Source organism: Oxyura jamaicensis, chromosome 5 (genome assembly GCF_011077185.1).
Source record: "Oxyura jamaicensis isolate SHBP4307 breed ruddy duck chromosome 5, BPBGC_Ojam_1.0, whole genome shotgun sequence".
Classification (NCBI taxonomy): Eukaryota; Metazoa; Chordata; class Aves; order Anseriformes; family Anatidae; genus Oxyura; species Oxyura jamaicensis.
The window spans coordinates 25,391,387-25,411,897 of record NC_048897.1 but is presented as its reverse complement, the minus strand read 5'-3'; the positions used below and the strand labels follow the sequence as shown (position 1 = coordinate 25,411,897).

The 20,511-nt window shown below is 52.5% G+C and overlaps 2 protein-coding genes, 1 long non-coding RNA gene and 1 other non-coding gene across 5 annotated transcripts in view; 2 read left to right on the top strand and 2 right to left on the bottom strand.

Moving 5' to 3' along the window:
• Positions 1–2,388: 2,388 nt before the first annotated feature.
• RNH1 (ribonuclease/angiogenin inhibitor 1) lies at positions 2,389–13,022 on the bottom strand. 2 transcript variants are annotated; one of them, XM_035328201.1, is made up of 11 exons: positions 11,406–11,456; positions 11,205–11,207; positions 10,534–10,639; positions 9,098–9,268; positions 7,200–7,370; positions 6,404–6,574; positions 5,463–5,633; positions 4,797–4,967; positions 3,897–4,067; positions 3,571–3,741; positions 2,389–3,188 (listed from the first exon to the last, which is right to left on the bottom strand). In XM_035328201.1, exons 3-11 carry the CDS (start codon positions 10,617–10,619, stop codon positions 3,101–3,103), a joined length of 1,371 nt encoding a protein of 456 aa, XP_035184092.1. In that variant the 5' UTR covers positions 10,620–10,639; positions 11,205–11,207; positions 11,406–11,456; the 3' UTR covers positions 2,389–3,100. The 2 variants fall into 2 exon arrangements, with proteins under 2 accessions (XP_035184092.1, XP_035184090.1); XM_035328199.1 differs by lacking the exons at positions 11,205–11,207; positions 11,406–11,456 and adding an exon at positions 12,746–13,022.
• On the top strand, positions 7,357–10,723 carry LOC118168091. Its single transcript, XR_004751352.1, has 2 exons — positions 7,357–7,525; positions 10,428–10,723. It is a non-coding gene; the product is annotated as an uncharacterized LOC118168091 (long non-coding RNA).
• Positions 13,023–16,964: 3,942 nt separating the features above from the next.
• Positions 16,965–17,037, bottom strand: TRNAA-AGC. The gene has a single exon. It is a non-coding gene; the product is annotated as a tRNA-Ala (tRNA).
• A 183-nt stretch (positions 17,038–17,220) lies between these two features.
• LOC118168094 (USP6 N-terminal-like protein) overlaps positions 17,221–20,511 on the top strand; it is a 77,421-nt gene continuing 74,130 nt past the window's right edge. Inside the window, exon 1 of the mRNA XM_035328211.1 lies at positions 17,221–17,258. The gene's annotated coding sequence lies outside the window, so the exon portion shown is untranslated. The remainder of the gene's footprint in view (positions 17,259–20,511) is intronic.

Genomic DNA, 20,511 nt, shown 5'->3' with positions numbered 1-20,511 from the left:
TGTAAGGCCATTTCTCCTCGTTGTGGGAGGTGCTGAGGAGTAAACTCTTTGGTGCTTTCTGTTCTAGTGATCCCCGAGCGCAGCCTCGCTCCTTGATTTGTGGTTGCTGCACATTAGAGATGAGCTGAGGCATTAAACCTGGCTACGAGGAGCTCAATTAGCCACGGCACACCTCGAAGTGATGGCAGGCAGGCAATTCTTCCCAGCCAATTACAGCATGGTCTGGGGAGTGCTTCTGTACCCTTTGCATCATCTGCAAAGCGTAACTGGGGTCTCAACTAAGCGTCTAAATGAAGTGTGAAAAAAGACAAAAACAATGCATATCATGTAAAGAAGTTAGGGTGGGGAAAGCTGGCTTTGCAGGTCTGTCCCAATACCTTTTGGTTCTTGGGGTGTGATGGCCCCCGGCGAGGTAGGAAAAAGCCAGCAGCACCAGAGGGTTTGCACAAGTGGCTTGTGGGGTGCAAAGAGGGGCTGTTCTGGTTCTGTATTGCCCCCTGTGCAGCTGCTGGGGAGGGGGGGCAGCTGAGGAAGGAGGCACAGAGAAAGCAGGAGGTATTTGCCCAGTGTGGGAAAAGATAACAATTTTCTTCTTTTCTTTTTTCTGTGCAAAAAGAGGATTTGGGCAAGACATAAAACTCCCTTTCAGACTATTTTAGTAGAGCAGAAGCTCTGGAGAGTCGAAACTGCTGTTAGCATCCATGTTGTTCAAGACGGGGTACCTGGGGCCCTGCTGTGCTCCATCCCCTTCCCCAAAAGCTCCCGCAGCCTGGGTTGCCAGGCCAGCAGTAAAACGATGCTCTTCCAAAGCAAGCAGCAGGTTTACCTGGGGTATAACCTGCCTGTGAGGCCAATAATGTTCGCTTAACTGCTTCTGGCAACGTAGCTGGAACACTGTGACCTCCCTGCTTTAGATCATATGATGCAATGAGTGAAAAAAGTAGGTTGTTGCAGAGTCCTAAACTACTAGCAGGAACCCAACATTTTAACACAAACTAAACAGCTGTTGCCACTACTGAGATCTAAAATACAAACCTGTGACAGAATGTAAGAGCTCTAGACTCGAGTTCTCTGCTCCCGAATCTATTTGATCTCAGGAGCCGTGGCTCTTTAAAAGGGTTTGCTTAAGGTGTCAGGATGTCAGTGTTTGGAAACATGCTTTGGGGTTACATGCAGTGCAAAGAGATGGTGCACAGCAGCTTGTTTATGCGTAAATTAGCCTGCTATTTGCATTATAATCCTGGGCTGCACAAAATTTGCAATGGCATTGAGCTGTCTGCCATGAACAGAAAGTTACACCTGGATTTCTCAATCTTCTATTTTGGCTGTGTGATTTTATTATTAATCTTCATAACGTAGTAAAAGAGAAAGCCAGTATTTGCAAGCTGCTGGTAAAAGGTACCCGAGGTCCAACCGTTCACCCTGACGAAGAACCCTGGCATGCCAGGACCAGCAGGCACCCTTTAGGCCACAACATCATGTGCTCTCAGAAACCCACTTCTATTTATCTTTTTATTTTCTTTTTGGAGCATTGTCTCAGCCCAGCCTTGTGCCTAATTTTTGCTGCTTCCCTCATGCGTGCACCAGCTCTTGCAGCCCCTCTTCAGGTCTACCCTCTCTGTTTTTTCCCCAGTTTGAAACAAGCCCACATGTGCCAAGTATGCAAGGGACCATGGATGCAAAAAAAAACATCTAAGAGTTCCTCAGAATGGGTAGGCCTCTAAACACAAGAACTGCTTCTGCCCTTGATGGAAACCAATTAATTATAGAAAAAGGGAAGTTTTTAGCATTTTGGGCATCAAGAGAAGGGTGGAGGAAGTCTGCTCAGGCAAATGCTCTCCTATGTTGGAACCATGCTCAGACCAATGATCTACCTCAGCCCAAGAAAAGGAAGTTGCAGCCTCTACGAGATGAATACGTGAGCCTCACAGGACATCTTCAAATTGCATGCCACACTTAGCGACTGCTGCATGGAGAGAGATGTGAGCAAACCCTGCTTTCTGCAGGGTTAGCCCAGGGCAACACCAGGCTTTTAACCTGCATTTTTAAGCTACATTCTTTCTTCCGTTGCATTGTAGCATTTTAAGCGTGCATCAGATTTGTTTTCCCTTGCAAGAAGGTTTATTACAGCTCCAAGTGGACGCGTAGCCCCAGTCAGTAACCTTTAAACAAGGGAAATGTTTTCTAGGCTTGCAGCCTTCCTAGGGGCTTGACTAAGGTCTCGTGACAGGCTTCAGCTAGGAACGTACCCAGAAGCAAACAAGAAACAAATTATCAGTAGTAGAGTAGTTCAGAGGGATGGATTGGCATTAAAGAAGAAATATACAGGTTCAAGCTATGGGTTGTATCTTATTTTTCTTTTTATAAGTAGAAAAACGAAGCATTTAATTATTTGCAAACAGATTTTAATAAAATTCCTGTAAAACCACTCTTGCCAGAGCAAACGTATCAAACCATTTAATCTTTTCCCATACCAGCAGAAATGTACAGCATCTTTTGTTTGTGGGAAAAATCACTTTTCAAGGGATGCTAATTCTTGAAGTTAAGCAGCTGAACAGCCACTCGTCTGTTTTTCCTCCAGTAGCCTGGTCATCACTGCTTTTCCAACAACTCATCTACAGAAAGGCAGTGGAGAGCTGACTTTTAGATTAAAAACCACATTTGTTATGTGGCTTGGTTTTTGTTTTGTTGTTGTTTTGGAGGGCTTTCTCCGGAGACCTGGCAAAGGCACCACCCAGTGATAATACAGTAGGTAGTTCTTCCCTTGCCTTTGGGAACGGACTCTCTTTTAGAGCCCCACTAATGCATTAGGAGGGATTACAGGATTAAAGAGCTCCTAAAGGGTACAGACCCACTTCTAGCAGATGCCCAGTAATTGTTTACTTCAAGGATAACGATGCTGCAGTGAAAACGTACAACGCTTTCATGAGCCTCAGCGCTGCACGGAAGGCTTATCAGCTACCTGGACACCCCACTCAGGGAATCCACAAGTGTTTTTTGGTAAAAGCACATTCTATATTAAATTAATTAGCTTTACGTATGAAAAGTTCAGACTAAGAAGAGGACACTGCTTTGACTTTGCTCTGTAGGCAGTCACCACTCATGAAATGATCTTCACTTCAGGCTTGGACTCTTCCAGGGCTCTTAGTTCATCATCCACTTCAGAACTCCAGAAAATGTCATACAAACTGCACCAAAACAAAAAGGCAAGCTGGTTTAGGAAGCATCCTCCCATTAAGGTAAGAGAGAGCAGGAAGACACACAAATTGCTGTTATGAGAAGACCACATAACAACAGAAAGGGCCCCATCTAAGTTGGGCAGTCCGCCCCAACAACCAGTAACAGGTCTTACAGCACCGGACCATGTTATTCCTACCATAGCACCACCTTCTCCTCAGGGACCAATGCAGATTAAGCCATTATGGTCACACCACTCGGAAGGGTCAGGGAGGGCTTTGCAACTAGCAGATGGTGTTTCACTCCGCCTGGGGTCACCAGGAGGACTGGTTCCCCTGGCTGGAGCTTGCTGTCTGCCAGGGGAACACAAGCAAGACCAGAAACATCACTCACATCAACTGCTGCAGCTTGCAGCTGGGATTCCTCAAGGCTTCGCAGAGCTTCCTCACGCCCTCATCCTCCAGAGTGTTGTAGCTCAGGTCCAGCTCCGTAAGGCACGGCTTGGCAACCATGAGGGTGGCGAGCATGGCACAGCAGGCTGCGGTGAGATCGCAGTTGCCCAGCCTGAAGGGAGAGGAGAGAGCACAGCAGAGTGGGAATTTTGCCCCCCAAGCAAAAACAAATAAATAAATAAAAATCTAGTGCTATCCCTGTCTGTATGCTGTTCTTGGAAGGGTAACACAGCAGGAGAGGAGATGACTTGTGAGGGTGCCCCTTACCATAGGGAGTGGATGTTGCAGTTGGGGTGCAGCAGCCCTTCACACAGGAGTTCAACACCTGCATCTCCCAGCTTGTTCTCGCCAATGTGCAGCACTTTCAAGTGTTTGTTCACACTGAGAACAGAGCTGACTGCCTTGCAGCATGCAGTTGTGAGCCCGCATTCTCTAATCCTGCAAAGGAAAAATGACATGAGAACTCCAGGGATCTAGAGAGCATCAAACACTGCTCACTTCACGTTTGCTTCAGAGGAGCCTGCAGAGTGAGGAAAGAGGAACTGAAGCCTTCCCACCATCACTGAACTTCTCTCCACCCCCCTGTCTGCCAATCCTTTCAGAGCAGCACTTCTCCCACCATTTATATTGGGGTTGTTTGTCTCAGAGTATGCATCTAGGACAGACAGCTGCCCACAGAAGCACAGGAACAGACTCCTGTTCAGAGAAGCATGCTGCTCTCTCAGCTCCACCATGCACTCCTGGGGAACTTCACCAATTCCCATGCCACTGGGGTAGGGCAAGAACCCCACTGAGGGGTAGGAGCCAAACTTGCAACGTAGAAAAGTTGAAGAGCTGCCTGTTAAAGTTCTATGTGAAAGAACATTTTTCCCCTCCAGGCCATGCAATAGCAGAGCACCCCAACCTGTAATGTAATGTAATGCTGTCAGCAGTGAGAATGCTGAGAATGGTTTTGTCATCCAAACCTTCTCTGCTTAGATTTAGATTGTAAAGTTGGCACCACAGGTTTTGGTGCTGACTTTTATCCAGTCTTTCCAATAAGCAATTCTACTCTTCATTTGTGGAATCATCACAATTGAGGATTTATTTTGTATTATTTCACCTACAAGTCTCTTTAGTTAGGTCTCCAAAAACGTAGTGGGTATGTGAAGCCTCACAGCAGCTTACCATAGCTCCTGGAGGTTAGCTTTGGGATCCTTGAGCGCCTGACACAGCATCTCCATTCCTGAGTCTCTCAGGTTATTGTCTATCAGACTGACCTCCAGGAGGGTCTCTTTTGTACTGAGGACTCTGGAGAGATCTTTACAGCTAGCGCTTGTGAGATCGCAGTCCCATAACCTGCAGGGAAGAACCAAATATTATTTCCCCCCAGGAATTACTTGGATTAGAAAACACAGTTCTCTGTTAATATTCTGAACTTCTGGTTACAGCATTTCATTTTCTTCAGTCCTTTACAAAACTCGTCCATGTATCATACCACAGAGCTTTCTCTTTACTTTCTCCCCTTTGCACTGAAAGTTCTGTTTGTAACAGAAAGGGAATATGCACACTTGTTTCTGGTAGACAGACATCTCAAGAGGAGGAAAAGACAATGTCATCACAAATTCTCATTCAGCCTCTCCCCAGAATTTGGTCTAAGTGATTTCAGTGCAGCCTTACTCCTTCATGGTGTCCTCCACCAGGTTTTGTGAAGCAACTAACTTGCAGTAGAGACATCCTTGTTTCACTAGGGGGTGTAACTGAGAAGCTTTCCGCTTTGGAGCAGACCAACAATACAACCTAGATAGCTCAGAGGCCACAAGAGGGATTTAAGCAAACCCTCTCTACCCTTACCACAGCTTCTGGATTTTGCAGTTTGGATGCAGCAGTCCTTGGCACAGCAGAGCCAGGCCAGAGTCCCCGATCTTGTTATCCCCCACAGACAGATCTACCAGCGAGGACTTGTTGCTCAGCACCGCGCTGATGTCCCGACAACTATCGCTGGTTATTCCACAGTTTTCCAGGCTGCAGGAAAAAAAAAAAAAAAAACACACAGTTTGAATTGCTGCTCCAAACCTGCTGCATTAGGTACGATCCTCCACCCCCAGTTTGGACATTGACCCTTGTATCGACTGTCTTTTTGAAGAGAAACTTTTGGATGTATGACACAGTGAGTCCCCAGCAGCCACAAACCAAACTGGGACACGGAGAATGAAGGAAAAGGGACTGCTGCAGAGCCCTGAAGCCTCTGCACAGCTGGAGCTGGCGCCCTAGATCTACGTAGCAGTGACTTAGCAGCTGTGTGCTCCTCCAGCCAGGCTGTGCTAAGCACATGGGCAAGTTAAAACAAATTGTGCTTCTACCTTGAACCCTTTCAGGGGCTGTACCAACAAGAGGACAAATTCAACATCTCTTTCTTGAAGAACATCTGGGTCTGAATAAATATGCTCAGCCAGCTGCTAACTCAGGGGTAAGAACTAGAGTCTCTGAAGGCTGTTGCTCTGCCACTCACAAATACTAACGAGCAGCCACTCCTTGTAATTGCAAATTTAACCTGGGGTACATGTTCACACCACACCAATAGACGTGGGAGTGAACTTAGAATCACATGATAGTTAAACAAAAAAACACAAAACCAAACAGACGTGCTTTCTGTTTCCACAGTTCTAGAAATCTGAGCCTGCAAAAGCTGCCCTAAATTTCAAGCATTCTTGACAACAGTTTTTCCTTCTTTTGCGCATGGTAGGAATAGCAGCAGGGTTATTTGCAGCTAAAGATGACCAGCTCTTCCTTACTGTAGTAACTCTAAGTTGCAGCTTGCCTCCACCAGCCCCCGGCACAGCTGCTTTACAGCTGTATCTCCCAGCGTGTTGTTGCTCAGGCTGAGCTCCTTCAGGGTGGGCTTGGTTTGCAGAGCAGCGTTGAGAGCTTCCACAATATCAGCCGTGAGTTCACAATACTCCAGCCTACAAGGAGAAAAGAAACCCAGGCAAAAACAAATGTCTCTACCACGTCCTGCTACCAACAGACACATCAAGGCAGAAAATGTGCCAGTGGGGTCTACGAGTTGAGATTAGGCAATACATGAAGGAGAGAGGACCATAAGCAAGCTGCAGCCACTAGTTCTTCACAGTGTGGTATTTTTTTAAACCTAGACTGCAGGGAAACCAAGCAAGACTAGTCCCCCACCCCAACTTTACTCTAGTCCCCTGCTGAAGCAACACGCAGGCTGCCTCAGCTTGGAATTGCAGCATATCACACAGCCTCGCCACCAAGCCTTCCCAAGAGGAGCTGGAAACTGCAGAGACCTGGGTCCAGCTCAGATGTAAAGCAAGGACCAGGTGCAGCAGAATCAGCCTTCCCTTGGGATTCAGAGGCATCTTGCATTAACAGGACACTGCCAAATGAGCTGAATAAAGCCTACGGGAACAGGCACCCAGCTCTGACAGACCCTCAAGACCCGCTCCCATGAATAAGCACAACCACGTTCAGATAAAGCAGGAAGAAATCCACAGCTGGCAACAAAACTCCTGTTTGTCTCAAGTTCAAGACATCTGTGAACTGTCTGATGACCAAAAAGGGACTACTTACTGCAGCTTCTGCAGCTTACAGTTGGGGTTCATCAGCCCCTGGCACAGCACCTTCACTCCAGCAGTTCCCAGCTTGTTGTCACCCACATGCAGCTCTGTCAGCGACGGCTGTGCACTGAGGACGGAGCGGAGAGTCTCACAGCTGGCGCTCGTCAGGTTGCAGTTCTGCAGCCTAAAGGAGAGGGGCAGCTCAGGTGAGATAAATGCATCCTCAGAATTGCTCTGGGGCTCTTCTGGGAGAAGTGCAGCTCTTGGGGTTTGGGCACAGGAAGGTACACCGTGGCACCACCAGGGTGCAGCTCTCTTGAAAGCAGTACAGACAGGTAAGTACTGTTATTTTAAGGTCTGCCAAAATATTGTACCAGCTAATATTGAACCTGTAACATGAACATGAGCTCCTAGGTTCCCTTTGGTCCAGTTGCTCATGTAGCATCTCTAGCAGAAGATCCATCATACATTAAGCAGTACCACAGCTGCTTTATAGCAGTGTTTTAATAATGATAAGGTTAATCCCTGAGAGAAAGCACATCTTATGATTTCTTGTTTCCCTGGAAATGTCATCCAGAGTAGCTGAAAGTAACCATCTTGTCTAACTTGGCTTAAATCCCTGGATATATCATTCAGAAGTTTTACTGTATGCTTCAAGAAGGATCTATGAAGTTTATCCTTCAGTGCTCAGGCTGGCAGGAGCTGTACAGGAACCAGGCTGTTATTTCTACAAGGTGTTTTGAGCTATTGGACAGGGCACACTTGTAATGGAGAAGTGCTGTGCATGGTGGTGCTAAGTTTGGCTTGGATTTGGTTGCTCTTTCTCCCTAAGACACCTTACCAGAACCCCAGCAATGAACAATTGCATTTCTACAGAACTGATACAACTTAATCTATGCTATTTCTTGGGGCCCTGGAGAGTGTGGAGCTCAGGACAAAAGCTCTCTGAAAAATATCAGGAGTCAGTCTCCCAGTACAGCGTAGCACAGTTACACTTGGAAGCCCACCTGAGAACTGCTGCTTGATTAGCTTCAGCCTGCTTTCCCTCTATTTGCCAATGACTCCTTGCTGCAGGGGGCACAGTGACTTTGAAGCAGGCCTATCTGGTCTAAAAAGTAAATAATTTGTACGAGGTAGCATCAGGAAGATACCAGATGCACCTCAGGAGCTGGAGAACTCCAGTTCTCTGCAGAAGAGCTCTTGGACAGAGAAGGTAGCACCTCGTTGAGGGTCACTAAAGAGCAAAGGCAGCAACTGCTGGCCTTGACTAAAGCTCCTGCAGCATGGTTGGGCTGTAGGGCTTGCTAGGGGAAGTCTTTTAATGCCATAGTATGCTGCTGGTGCCTCTGCAAAAACTGCTGGCTTGAGCCAAGCCCCACATCTAGCCCCTGCCCAACTGAGAAGACAGGGCTCATGGCAGAGCCAATTTGGTAGGGTGCAGAAAGACTGACAGCTTGTGAAATGCCAAGGAACACCAACGCTCACAGGAACACTCTTTTGCTTGGTTCCCAGAGAAAGAAGCAAGCAAACTGGATGGGACTGCTAAACCCCGTGCTGATAACTGGCAGGAGAGTACTCTGAAAAATACACTTCTGAGAAAACGTATTTTCTCGGAAATACATGTCAGGTATGTCCTAACAGCACGTACTCCAAAAAAGGTCTCCGTAAACCCTTAACTTGGGTGGGAAAACTCTACCTGTCCTTCCCTTTGTGCTGGAAGACAGTTTGATAATCTGGAGTCTTACAGCAAATACGCTAGCTAAGTAAAAAAAATCCTACAGCATTCCAATCATCTGACCCAGGTAATGGCTGAGATGCACCAGCACGGCTCCGGTACTACGATCACATACTAGATTGCCTTGTGACTTCACCTACAGTACTCTGCAAGCCCATCAGAGCGAGTGGCTTTACCATAACTTCTGCAGGCTACAGCTGGGCGTCAGCAGCCCTTTGCACAGGTACTCAATGCCTGCATCTCCCAGCTCGTTGTTGTTCAGCTTCAGCTCGGTGAGGGATGGGTTCGTGTTGATGATAGAGGAGAGGTCCTTACAGTTACTGCTGGAGAGGTTGCAGTCATCCAGCCTGAAAGAGAAGGAGACGTGGGGTCCGTTAGTCCTCAGGGTCTCCCTGGCTAGAGAGCTCCCCAAGAAAGCGAAGTGGCCAACCTACGCCTCCTTGGTCCCTGGGACACCTCCAGAAGGATGCGTGTGGCTTGTTGTGCAACACATGGCCCAGACCTCTGCTTCTACAGGGCAGAAGACATGCTCTGCCTGCAGGGCTGTGGCACATGAGGGGCTGACGGCAGCTTCCCAAGCCCCAGGCCTCCTCTGTGCTGCACAGCCACACGTCTTGCCCCCTCGGCAGGGCTTCAGCCGGAGGATGATGTGCCTTCATCTGGCCTTCACTAGTGACAAACTACCCACATCTGAAGCCACGTTTAGCCAGAGGCCTGCTTGCAGGCTGCCAGACTGGTTCTGCACCGAGACCAGCCCAGCTGGGCCTGCAGCCAGGCTCCCCAGCCCCTCAGGGATCCTGCCTCATACGGGTGAGTCATGCAGCCTTCACAGCCTCTCAGCATGGAGCAAGGCTGTGGCACGACAGCGGCCTCTTGCACTGAAGGCAGGGTTTTATTTGCTGCTGCTGCTCAGTTGAGGAGGACAGTGCTGAACGGGGTGGAGAGTTGAGGAATGGACTGGGAGCCGGGGACAGAGCAGGATGGGCAGGGGGTGAGACAGAAGAGGAAGGCATTGCAAAGAACCTCACAGTCCCAGCCACAGTCTGTGGGGAAGACTGCAGAAGCAAATCTCCTGAACAGCCTCATCCCATTCCCCTGCTTGCACTGGGGAATGCTGCTCCCCCACAGCAGCTTGCTCAGCACTCTAGGAGGGTACTTTTGGAGACTGCCTGTTTGCAGGGGGCTTGTGCGTGACAACCAAGGAACAGTCACTTGGCAGCATGCGTGCAACTTAATAAGCACGAATGACACTTGCTTTCCCTCACCTGAGGGATCTGACTGCCAAGAATCACCAAAGCGGTGGTCAAGTGTGGATAACCACTCAAGACATTACCTGGCTGAGTGTGCATGCCGTAGTACAAGGGCAGCGTTAGTTCACACCAAAGAATGCTCTTCTCTAGACAAAATTAATCCTTGCAAGAGCATTTTTATCTTTTTAATTAACTTTCTGGGCAAAAATATGTAGAATCATCTCTGTTCCCGGGTCACTTTTAAGTCAATAATCAGCAACACTACAGCTCAGTCTTGCTACTGAAACGCATTGTGCCTTGTACCTCTTCTCACAGCAGAGAAAAATCATATTCAGAGGAGACAGAATGCAGCTAGGGACTACCTGATGCTTCTGCAGGATTTCATGGTAGACAGAAGCTCAGCCCATCGAGACGGGTCCATCTCCTCACACTGGATGTCAAGGTCCATTTTGGGAGTTGAGCTAGGATCTGAAAAGGGAAACTCAAGCTGTTATTTCTGCCACTGGCTCAGAAACAAGCACAGCAACCCTTTACAAACCCACCCATGGCCCTCGGATGCAGGTCAGGCCACGCAAAGTGGACAGTCCATGCTAGCAGCGGCGTTGGAGCAGCCCAGCTTTCAGAAGACAGCCACTGCTGGGTTTCGGCAGCTCTTCCTGATCACAGAACGAGTGGCTGTACACGAGGTTCGGTACCCAGGCTTTGCAGGGGTGCTCTAGGTGGGCAAGTCTAAGCACAGAGAGCCTGCCAAGAGGGATTCTTCCTCGCTCCGCACCCAAATTGTGCTTCAGAAGTACCCCGGACGCTGCGATAAACCCGCACGGGGATGCTCCGAGGCCAGCAGCTGGGCAAGAGCCGAGCCCGCCGCCCCGCAGCCAGGTGACAAAGCACGCTCTGGGCATCTCAGCCCTGCTAACGTGACTCAGAGCGCGGCGCAGCCGCTTAAAAAAACACCCAAACCAAGGCGCTGAGTGATCGCATCGGAATGGGGCAGTTAAAAAAAAGCCAACGAGGCAGCGCCGATGTTCGGCACCGCCTGCCCGGCGGGGCTGCCCCAGCCGCTCCATCCCGGCCACTGGGAGCAGGGTTTATTTAGTTAGCGAGTTACTACAGCTCCCCCCCCCAAAGTATTAGGATTATTATTTTTGGATGGTACCTTAGCAAGCGCCCCCCGCCCCGGTTGCTATCGCTGTTACGTTGCCGTTTGGGGACCCCGGGCCCGCCCGCCCCTTACCGCCGCCGCCCGCACGCTGCGCCTGGCCCGCTCCGCTCCGCTCCGCCGAGGCCACGCCTCCTTTGGCATGGCCACGCCCTCCTTTCCTGTAAGCCACGCCCCCTTTCCGGGTAACCGCCCTGCCCTTTCCGTCCTGCCACGCCCCTTTTGCGGATCGCCACGCCCCTTCCCGGCCCGCCTCTCCCAGCTCCGCCCCTCCCTCGTGGCCCCGCCCCGCCCCTCGCGGCCCCCCCGCCATTTTCCCTCCCTCCCTCCCCTCTCCCCTCCTCCCCTCTCTTCCCCTATTTCCTTTATTCCTCCCCCATTCCGTCCCCTGCCCTCCTTTTCCTCCCTCCTCCATTCTTTCCCCTTCCCTCTTTCTCCTTCCTCCCCCTTCTCCCCTCCCTCCGTATTTCCTACCACTTTTTCCATCTTCCCCCTCCTTTCCTCTTCCCCCTCCTTTTCCCTCTTTTTCCCTGCCAGAGCCCATAGGAGCGCACCCCGCAGCGAGGGGAGGCACAAAAAGGGATGAGAAGACCAAAAGTTATCAAAAGTGGCACCCCAAAAGGGATGAGAAGACCAAAAGTGGCCAAAAGTGGCATCCCAAAAGGGACAAGAGGACCAAAAGCGGCCACAAGTCATGTCCCAAAAGGGACGAGAGGACCCCAAAAAGTGCCGTCCCACTTTGGGCTGCCCCCTTGACTCCTTTGGGGCCATTCAAATGGGGGACACCCAAAACCACCCATCCCTCCTCGAGCTGCCCGGCTGCCACGGGGAGCCCTGTGGGGTGCCTCCCGCCCGCCCCGGCCCTGTTTTCTCCCCTACTGCCTCCCTCCCAGGACGTGCTGGGGGGCAGCACGGAGGTCCCTACCCCGAGCCCCACGGGTGGAGGCACGGAGGCCGGAGCCCTGCTGCCTGCCCCCCGGCCGCAGGCACCCAGCCTGGTACCAGTGGGCTTCTCCCGCGCATCCCACCCGGCGCATAGCGGGGCCGGGAGGCGTTCGCCATCCCTCGGCTCGCTTCCTCCTCTGGCTGCTGGCTGCTCCCGGCCTCGCTATTGTTTCCCAACGCTTTTAGCCCCGGGTAAAAGCTCACGCAGGCCTCCAGAGGAAGGCAGCGAGGTGCTGGGAGGTTTCTATGCTGCCTCCCCTCGTGCCCTCCCAAATCTCAGCATCTCCCCCGGTTTCTTCTGGCAGCAAACACCCCGTTCCCCGTCAGTTCTCCGGATAATCCCAACCACCCGCTCCCGACAAAGCAGCGTCCGCCACGTGCGGCCCTAAAATCCTGCGGTTCCCCCTTTTTGCTACGGGAAAGGGGAAGTTTGGGGAGTTTTAGGGCCCGTCCGCGCGGCCGACACGTACCTCGCTCCGCGGGGCTCTCTGCGGGAGCGCGGCGGGCAGCGCTGACGCCTTCCTGCTGCAGTTACTACGCAACCTCTGCTGTTGTACACACGGTGCCTGCTAGAGGGAGAAGGGCACGTTGGGGCTCTGACCGCGTTTTTCCTCCTGGGAGCACCCAGCATCCTGCTCCTGCCCGTGCTGGGTGCTCCCCAACAGCCTGCAAGGGCCCGAGGGGAACGACGCTGGTGCTGCCCCCCCTAAAACCTATTCCTGGCCGGTCCCAGCACCCACAGCGAGCAGGATCCCAGCCCTCAGACCTCTGCCTCCTCCTCCCAAAGCCCCGCAGGCTCGGCCCCTCACTGGCACAAAGATTAATTAATGTTTCACGAGCCCACAAGCGAGGCGGAGGCAGAAGGCAGGCTCCATTCTTCCCTCCAAAAGAGCAGCAGGGGCTGTGAAGCGGCTTTTGTTCCCCCCGGGGGCTGCATCGGGGGCTGCTCGGTCCTGCCATCTGCGCCGAGAGCCAGGCTTCACACCTGGCCGTGTGAGTTTGGGTCATCGGCTTCCTTTAGGGGCGAGGAGAGCAGCTGCACGGGGGATGTCACAGCCAGGACAGCCTCGTCTGAGGGGGGTTAACAGCACAGCGAGGCTGCGTCCCCACTTTGGGGTCGTTTCTCGGCTTTTTGCCTTCACAGCATGGTCTCCAGGATTGAGTGTGTCCATGTTGGAGGACCCTTTGTCTTCAAAGGTCTCATGGGGTGCTGCCCTGAAAGGGGTCTTAGCCTGCACCAGGGGAGATGGGAACTGACCACCAGAAGCCTGAAGAGCTAAAACTGTCCTTCCATAGTGCCCAGAAGAGAGCCGAACACCAGAGGGTGCACTGCTTCCCCTTCCCTCCCACAAAAGAACAGGTCACCCACAGAAAAGGGTTGCTGGAGCACTCCTGTGACCCCGGGCCAAACCCCAAACCCACCAACACCTCAGCAGCATGGTTTGAGCATGGCACTAGTGTCTGGCCTCGGTGCTCACCAGGTGCTCCTGGACCGGAGGACGGGAGGGACGCTGCAGGCAGTGAGGGATGACTTCTGCTCTCACTCGGGAAGACCACAAGTGCAAGAAGACGACGAGCACTGCCGAGAGGTTGCAGCACCCCACCAGGTTCTACACCTTCAGCCTTTCTCCAAAAGCAGGTCACTGCTGTTCCTGCCCGTACCTCCTCAGCGCTCAGAGGTTTCAGAGTGTTTTGTGTCACTGGACTTTCTGCAGACCTCCCACCCTGCACACAGCACCTGCCCCACACTGGTCTGTGATGGTAAAAAACTGGATTTACAGTCCAGGCAGCCAGGCCAAGATGTTATTGGCTTCTACCTCCCCTTTGTCCCCTTGGCTGCCCTCACTGCGGGGGCAACCAGAGGCATCTCGGGAAAAATCTATTGCCCTTTCCCCAGCAAGCAGGGCCAGGCTGTCCTACTCACAAATACACACAAGTCCAGGGGAAACCGTGTGCAACTGGGCTGAGAAAATCGACAGGAAACACTGATGAGAAAGGCATGTGCATGTCTTTCCTCTGCAACAGTGGAGGAGTCCCAGTGAGTGAGATACCTTCATTCAGGTCTCCGCCTGTTTTTCCTTCTCCTTTATGTCCTCTGTGAGGTCACTCAAGTTTGCCCCCGTTTTTTGGGAGGTGTTTGCCTCCCAGCTGCACCTGCTGATGTACCAGGGAGCCTTGTGTCCCATGGCCTGCGGAAGTCGAGATGTGTCTCCACATTTCTTTCTTTTTAAAATTAACATATGCATGTAACCCTAGAGCAAGCAATCTAGAAGGATGCTTAAATTATCTCAGAATTAAACTCATCAGCATAAGCCAAAAGCTTTGTCTTTTCTCCCTCTAGCTGTTTGCCATTCTGTCCTCCCAGCTCTCACGATGCCCTTGTGCAAGCACTTAATTGCAATTAAAGACATTAAAATTTTCAGGCTAGTGACAGATCTTTTGCTAGCTTGGCTGTGTGAGGCCTACCAGCAAACTCATTACGTAAATTCAGTGGTGGTGGTCAGAACAGCGAGCTGTAAGAACACGCACAGCTCCATTTGTTGCCCTCAGAGCCCTGCTTTAATTCCTGCTTGATCCATTGGCTCTTCCACGCTCGGTCCCGCTGTCCTTCCTTCTGCCTGGAAGCCATTTGATCCCTGAGCTCGTGAAGCAGGGCTCTGTTGGGGAGGAAATGCAAAACTCGTGTCATTCCTCCAGAGACAGCAGGCTGATGCGGCTCTTGGAAGTGAAAGCAGCCCCAGCATCTGTGGAGCCAGGGTGGAGAATCTGACACCGTGGCTTAGCTGATGCCGCAGGAGCAAAACACCAAAAAGGGAGGTCAACAAACAGATGCCACTGGCAAGCAAGTGGCTGGGAGCCTCGAGGTGGCCAAGCAAGCCCTGGGCTCCTCGGCAAATGCAGGCAACCCCCCCCCAGCTCGCATGTGTGCACACATATGGTTGATCTGCACCGTGACAGCTCATTAGAGATTCCCACAAGAAATTCATTAGGAGGAATTTTTAGCTGCTCTGATGTGGTCATCTTGTTCTGGTAAAAGAAAAGCCGATCTCTTTGTTCCATGCTGGCTTTATTTTGGGGGTGGGGATGGGAATCATTATAACAAAATAGTTCTGTGAGTATATGTGCAATATATTGTCCCTGTGTCTACTGTGGTCACCACTAGCCCATGCTGGGCAAGGAGAAGCGTGCAGAAAAACTACAGCCGGAGGAATTATTCCGATGAAGATGCCAGATTGTGCCCTGCCTGTCTGCAGAGGGCGGTGCAGCCTCAGCCTGGGCGGGTTTGGGTGCCTGTGGTCACCGAGCTGAGCTACCAACAGCTAGCGGGGAAATGGGAGCACCAGGCCATAAACACAACTGCGCTTCGTGACGCTGTCTCCTCATGTCGGCTGCGTGGCAGCTGATGAAATAGGAGACTGCAACGGAGTTCACTTTCCCATTAAATCCCGCTGCATATGAATATTTGAATCATTTGTACAAGCTTTGAAGGCTGTGGTAGTGACAGCTGGTTATTTCTTGAGTTTTCTGGGGCTCTGAAGCCTGAGGATGATAAATCAGCCTTAAAAGAGAGAACAAACTTTTTCAATTTTTTTTTTTTTTTTTTTTTTTTTTAAAAAAAAAGCCTCCGTACGCTCATCTGTTTTTCAGACTTCAGTCTGCATGCTACCATTGCCAGTTTCTGGAAAGGGCTGGTAGGTTGCCTCTGGCGGTGGAGAAGTTTCTCTCCGCTGAGAATTCACAGAAATTTGTGCCAAATAATCCCTTTCTAAACGGCACTGCATCTTCCCTTCGATCCCGTTCTTTGTGCTATCGCAGCAAATCCCGTTTTACTAGGTATTGTCCTATTTACGTGGCCTTGCTGCTTAACATGAAGGGTAGCGGGGTCAGGATTTTCAAAGACAGGGTTGCAACGTGCAGGAGTTACAGTGTAAAACTGTACTCTGGAGACAGGTATGGCGCTGCTCTAGGTATGCATGAACCTAGCCGTGTAGTGCAGCTCTGCAAAACGTCTGCGTGTCAGATTTATTCTGACAGGAAAAGCTTGCCCAGGTTTGTTCTTTTTAAAACGAGGTGTGGTTGAGTCTTGTTACTCTTTCTGTATGAACGGTTTAGGTGAAGAACGCTGCTGAAGAATTCGGCCAGTCCGCAAGGTGCCCACTGACGTTTTCCACGGTGCCTCAGGGCCTTCTCGAGGACCTGACAAACACGCCAGACCCTGCGATTTAAGAGCGTGGGCTCCAAGCCACATCTCCGCACCACCCATCCCCAGGGCCCCAGATGCCTCCAGTTCTGAGGCAGATTTTAATTAACCCCAGCACTGCCTCCACAGAGCTCTGAAGGAAGACCTTTGGTGCGGACGGGGGTTGTGGGCTGTCTGAAAGCTGCTTGCCACCCTGGGACACTGAAACGTGGCCCCAAGGCCCTATCCCCAGGCACGTAACTGGAGGAGCCCTGCAGAACTGGTTCACACCTCGGTTCCCAGCTCTGTTTTCGACTTGGAGAGGAACACGAGTGGAGGCCTGCGGTGGGTCAGGCAGCCATGCTGGGAGGATCTCGTTTTAAGACAGCATGTGCGAATTTAAGATTAAGGTTTTAACAGCAAAAAGCGTTTGCAGATGACAACGGCCGACCTCTGGGGATATCTCGGTGCCCGACGTAAGATGGAAGGAAAAAAAAAAAAAAGCTCAGTGGAGAATGCGGGCATCGATCCCGCTACCTCTCGCATGCTAAGCGAGCGCTCTACCATTTGAGCTAATTCCCCTGCCCACTGCACCGCCCGCCCGCACCCCCTCTATTCTCTTCTCGCGAGATTCTCCCCCTCCCTCCGGAGAACTACAGCTCCCATCGCGCCCCGCGCGCGGAGACGGGCCGGGGCTTGCGCGAGGAGCGTGAGCGGGGGGCGGGGCTTGGCGCGGCGGGGCGGGGCCGAGGGGCCGGGGCGCGGGCGCGCGCGCCGGTGGCGGGGCGGGGAGCGCGCGCCCGGTAAGGAGCGGCGGGACCGGGGAGGGCAGGAGGGGAGCACCGGGGGGGGCGCTTGGGGGTGCCCGGGGTACCGGGAGGGTTTGGGTGGTACCGGGGCACCGGGAGGGTCTGGGGGGCTCGGAGGGGTCCCGGGGCACCGGGAGGGTTTGGGGGTGCGGGGGGTCTCCGAGGCGAGGCGGTGCCCGGGGCCGTGCAGGGCTCGTCCCTGATCATCCCCCCGGGATCCCCCTGTCGGTGCCCGGGGGGGGTCTCGCCTCCGGTCCTCGGGTCGCGCAGGGGGATTTTTGGGGTCCCGGGAGGGATTTTGGGGTCCCCACCCGGCTGTGGTGCCCGGGCTGTGGCCGGGGGGAGCGCTGGGGTCGGTCCCTGCGGGTGGCGGGGGTCACCGGGGAGGCTCGGTGCGTGCAGCTTGGTCGCCGAGGTGCCCCCTGAAAAGCAGCCCCTCGAAAAGCAAAGCGCCATGAGAGGCCCTGCCCAGTGGGGGGACGGGGCCATCAGGGCAGGCAGACCGCAGGGGACGTGGCCAGGACGAGGTCCCCCACGCTGGGGACGGTTGTGGGGCACTAGGAAAAGGGGGGCACTTTTGGGGGAAAAAAGTGGCCAAATGGGTGAGTGCATCGGGACCCTCCTGCGTGGTAGCGTCGACCTCTGCTGCTTCTCTTCCTCCCCAATTTTGCTCCTCGTGAAGAAGGTGGCCAGAACGGAGCAGTAAACCTGCTCTTCCTGCGATGTGCAAGTCATCTGTTCCTGGGTACCTTTCCTGAGCTAGCCTCGTGAAGTTCTGGTGAAACGCTGCCCGGTACCCGCAGCGTCATGATCGAGAAATGCTCTCCTGTTACTTATTTCTTTCAGGTCGTGGTCTGTCAGTGGGCTTTGCCCCTTGCAGAGCTTTCTCCGTAGATTGTCCAAATGTTATTTTCTCTAAACTCCTTGGAAGTTTAAATTTACTCCTCTCTTCTAACACTGCATCTTCCTTTAAAGGGCCTAAGCAGCATGATCTCAGCTCTTCAGACACTCTCCTGGCTTTGGTTTTTCATTGTCGTGGTTGCGGGCTCCGTTCTTGTTTTGTGCAGCTGAGGGAAGATTGGCGAACACATTCCCCAAGACACATTTACCTTCCAAAAATCCCAAGCAGCACTGACCGACCAAGCAGGCTGCCACACCCCCAGCAGCACGACTTCTTACCTTGGAGCATGTTTCTGACAGCATCTTTTTTTGCTATTTTAAAATCCCAAGTGCTTCTCCCAGGTGAGCTACTCACCTGCTTGCCAGCTTGAAGAGCGTTGTATCATTCCTTTCTTCAGTGCCCTCCTCTCTGAGCTTCAGGAACTCCAAGTTTTTTTCCTCAGGCTTCTTTTTCTGTGATGCACAGAAATGCCCGACAGCATTTCCTGCTGGCAAACCTCACCTGCCCTCCGTACTTTCAGCATCGCACCTGTGCGGTTCTGCGAGGCTTCCGTCCGGCTCTGCAGGGCTGGAGGAATATTTCGGCTGCGTTTGGGGTAGATGCTCTCAGATGTGAGGTTTCACTTCCGTGGCGTTACGTTTTTCCCATCCCGGGGGCAGGCTGCCTTCCTGCTTTGCATGTGGCAGGTGCAGGGCGCAACGGGACTGCTTCAGCCTTGCTGTGTCCGCCCCGTCCGGGGTCTCTGCCTCGTTTGCTGCTCGTGTGGTTTAATGACGGGGTGTTCGGCGGGATCAGTTCTCCCAGCAAAACCTTTTGGCTTTTTGTAGGATTAAAATTGCACCGGAGAGAGCGCGTGTTAGGATCGACTTTGAAACTCGAAGCCTGTTCAGTTCTTCATGGTCACGCCAGAGTAATTGCTGCATTTTAATTCCAGGAGAGTGTAGTCCAGCTCCCACTGCCCAAGCTGTTGCAAGGGCATGTCTATACCCTGCAAATAAGCTCTCCCCTTGCTTTTCTTTTACTTCCTTTGGCACTGCTGAGCACTTGGGTTTCTGTAGCTGGGGATCAGGCAGGAGTTGAGGTGCAGCTGGGTTTCCACTGGGTCGAGAATCCACCACTTGGTAGCACTGATGCAGGCAAAAATTGTTCAGGTGCTGGTGAATCTCCATTTTCCCCTTGCATTTTCCCCCTGCAAAGGACAGAAGAGTCCCTTTGCAGGTGGTGGGGGGGGGAAACAACAAATCTACATCACCTTAGTGCAAAGCACAGTCCCCAGGGATGCTGAAGCCGTAATATATGCTGCGGGGCTTTGCTGTAGACCTGCTTGCTGTGTCGAGGCGCCCTGGAAGGAGTGCTCTCTGTTTGACACGGCGTTTTTGGAACAGCTGCCGGGGCTCGGGTGCATGCTCTGATGGCAAGGAGCGCTCCTTGGCCACGGGTTTGCTCGGGCAGCCCCGGTACCAAGCGTTTGAGCTCCAGCCCTGCCAATTAGCCTCTCTTCCCTTGCTTTATTACCCGCGCCGTGCCTGCGCGTGGCTTCATCCTCTGCTGCAGGAGAGCTAAATGGGATTGGAAGAGAGCTGGCACGAGGCCTGGGTGTTCCTAGAAAGATATTGATTGCCCTGGACGGTTCGTGTTTGCTCCCTTTGTTCCCCAGCTCTTGTCACGGCTCGGGCTCGCCTGCCGGAGGATGGAGAAGCGGGGCAGGGCGTGCAGATGGGGGCTGGACGGCTGCCATCCCATCCCATCGCCTCGCCGGGAGCGGAGCCTGAGGCAGCCCGCCTGCTGATTCCAGCAGCAGCAGCAGCCTGCTGCCCAGCAGATAAATGCAAACCCGGGGTAAGCCCTGTGCTCGGGCACACCGGTGGGCGTGCTGCTGTCGGTAACGTGCCCCTGCCTTGCCCACAGCTGATATTTCAGCTGCTGGTGTCAGTGTAAAGGCTGGGCGGTAAAAAATAAAATTGTGATTAAATGTGCCTGCGGAGAAATCCTTAGCTCTGGAGCCGTGCTCCCTTTCGGAGCCTAGCAGTCTGCTTGTAATAGGTTGTGCCGCAAATGAAAGTTTCCTGCTTTAACTCCTGCTGTGCTGGATGACACAGGGCTGGCCCACCAGCTGCTCCGGGAGCTGGCTTGCAGGGGATGTGTCCAGAACAAGCTCGCTGTGTTTAATCCAAGCTGAGCAAACGGCACAAAAGTGATACCGTGTGGGAGACTGGGGTAAAAGCTTCCAAGTGCATCAGCACTACCCACCACAACTGCAGGAGCTGCTAGCAAAGCTCCTCCGAGGTTTTTTTGGCTGTATGGCCCACCCTTGACTTCAGAGATTGCTCTCCTGGCCAAGTGTTT

Excerpts from the sequence above, each read along its gene's own strand:
- RNH1 (XM_035328199.1), bottom strand. The coding sequence starts at position 10,619 with ATGGACCTTGACATCCAGTGTGAGGAGATGGACCCGTCTCGATGGGCT. Across the intron at positions 7,371-9,097 it reads TGTAGCCTGCAGAAGTTATG|GCTGCAGAACTGCAACCTGA; the intron begins GTAAAGCCACTC and ends CCTCTCCTTTAG. Across the intron at positions 3,742-3,896 it reads TGCAACATCCACTCCCTATG|GCTGGGCAACTGCGATCTCA; the intron begins GTAAGGGGCACC and ends CTCTCCCTTCAG.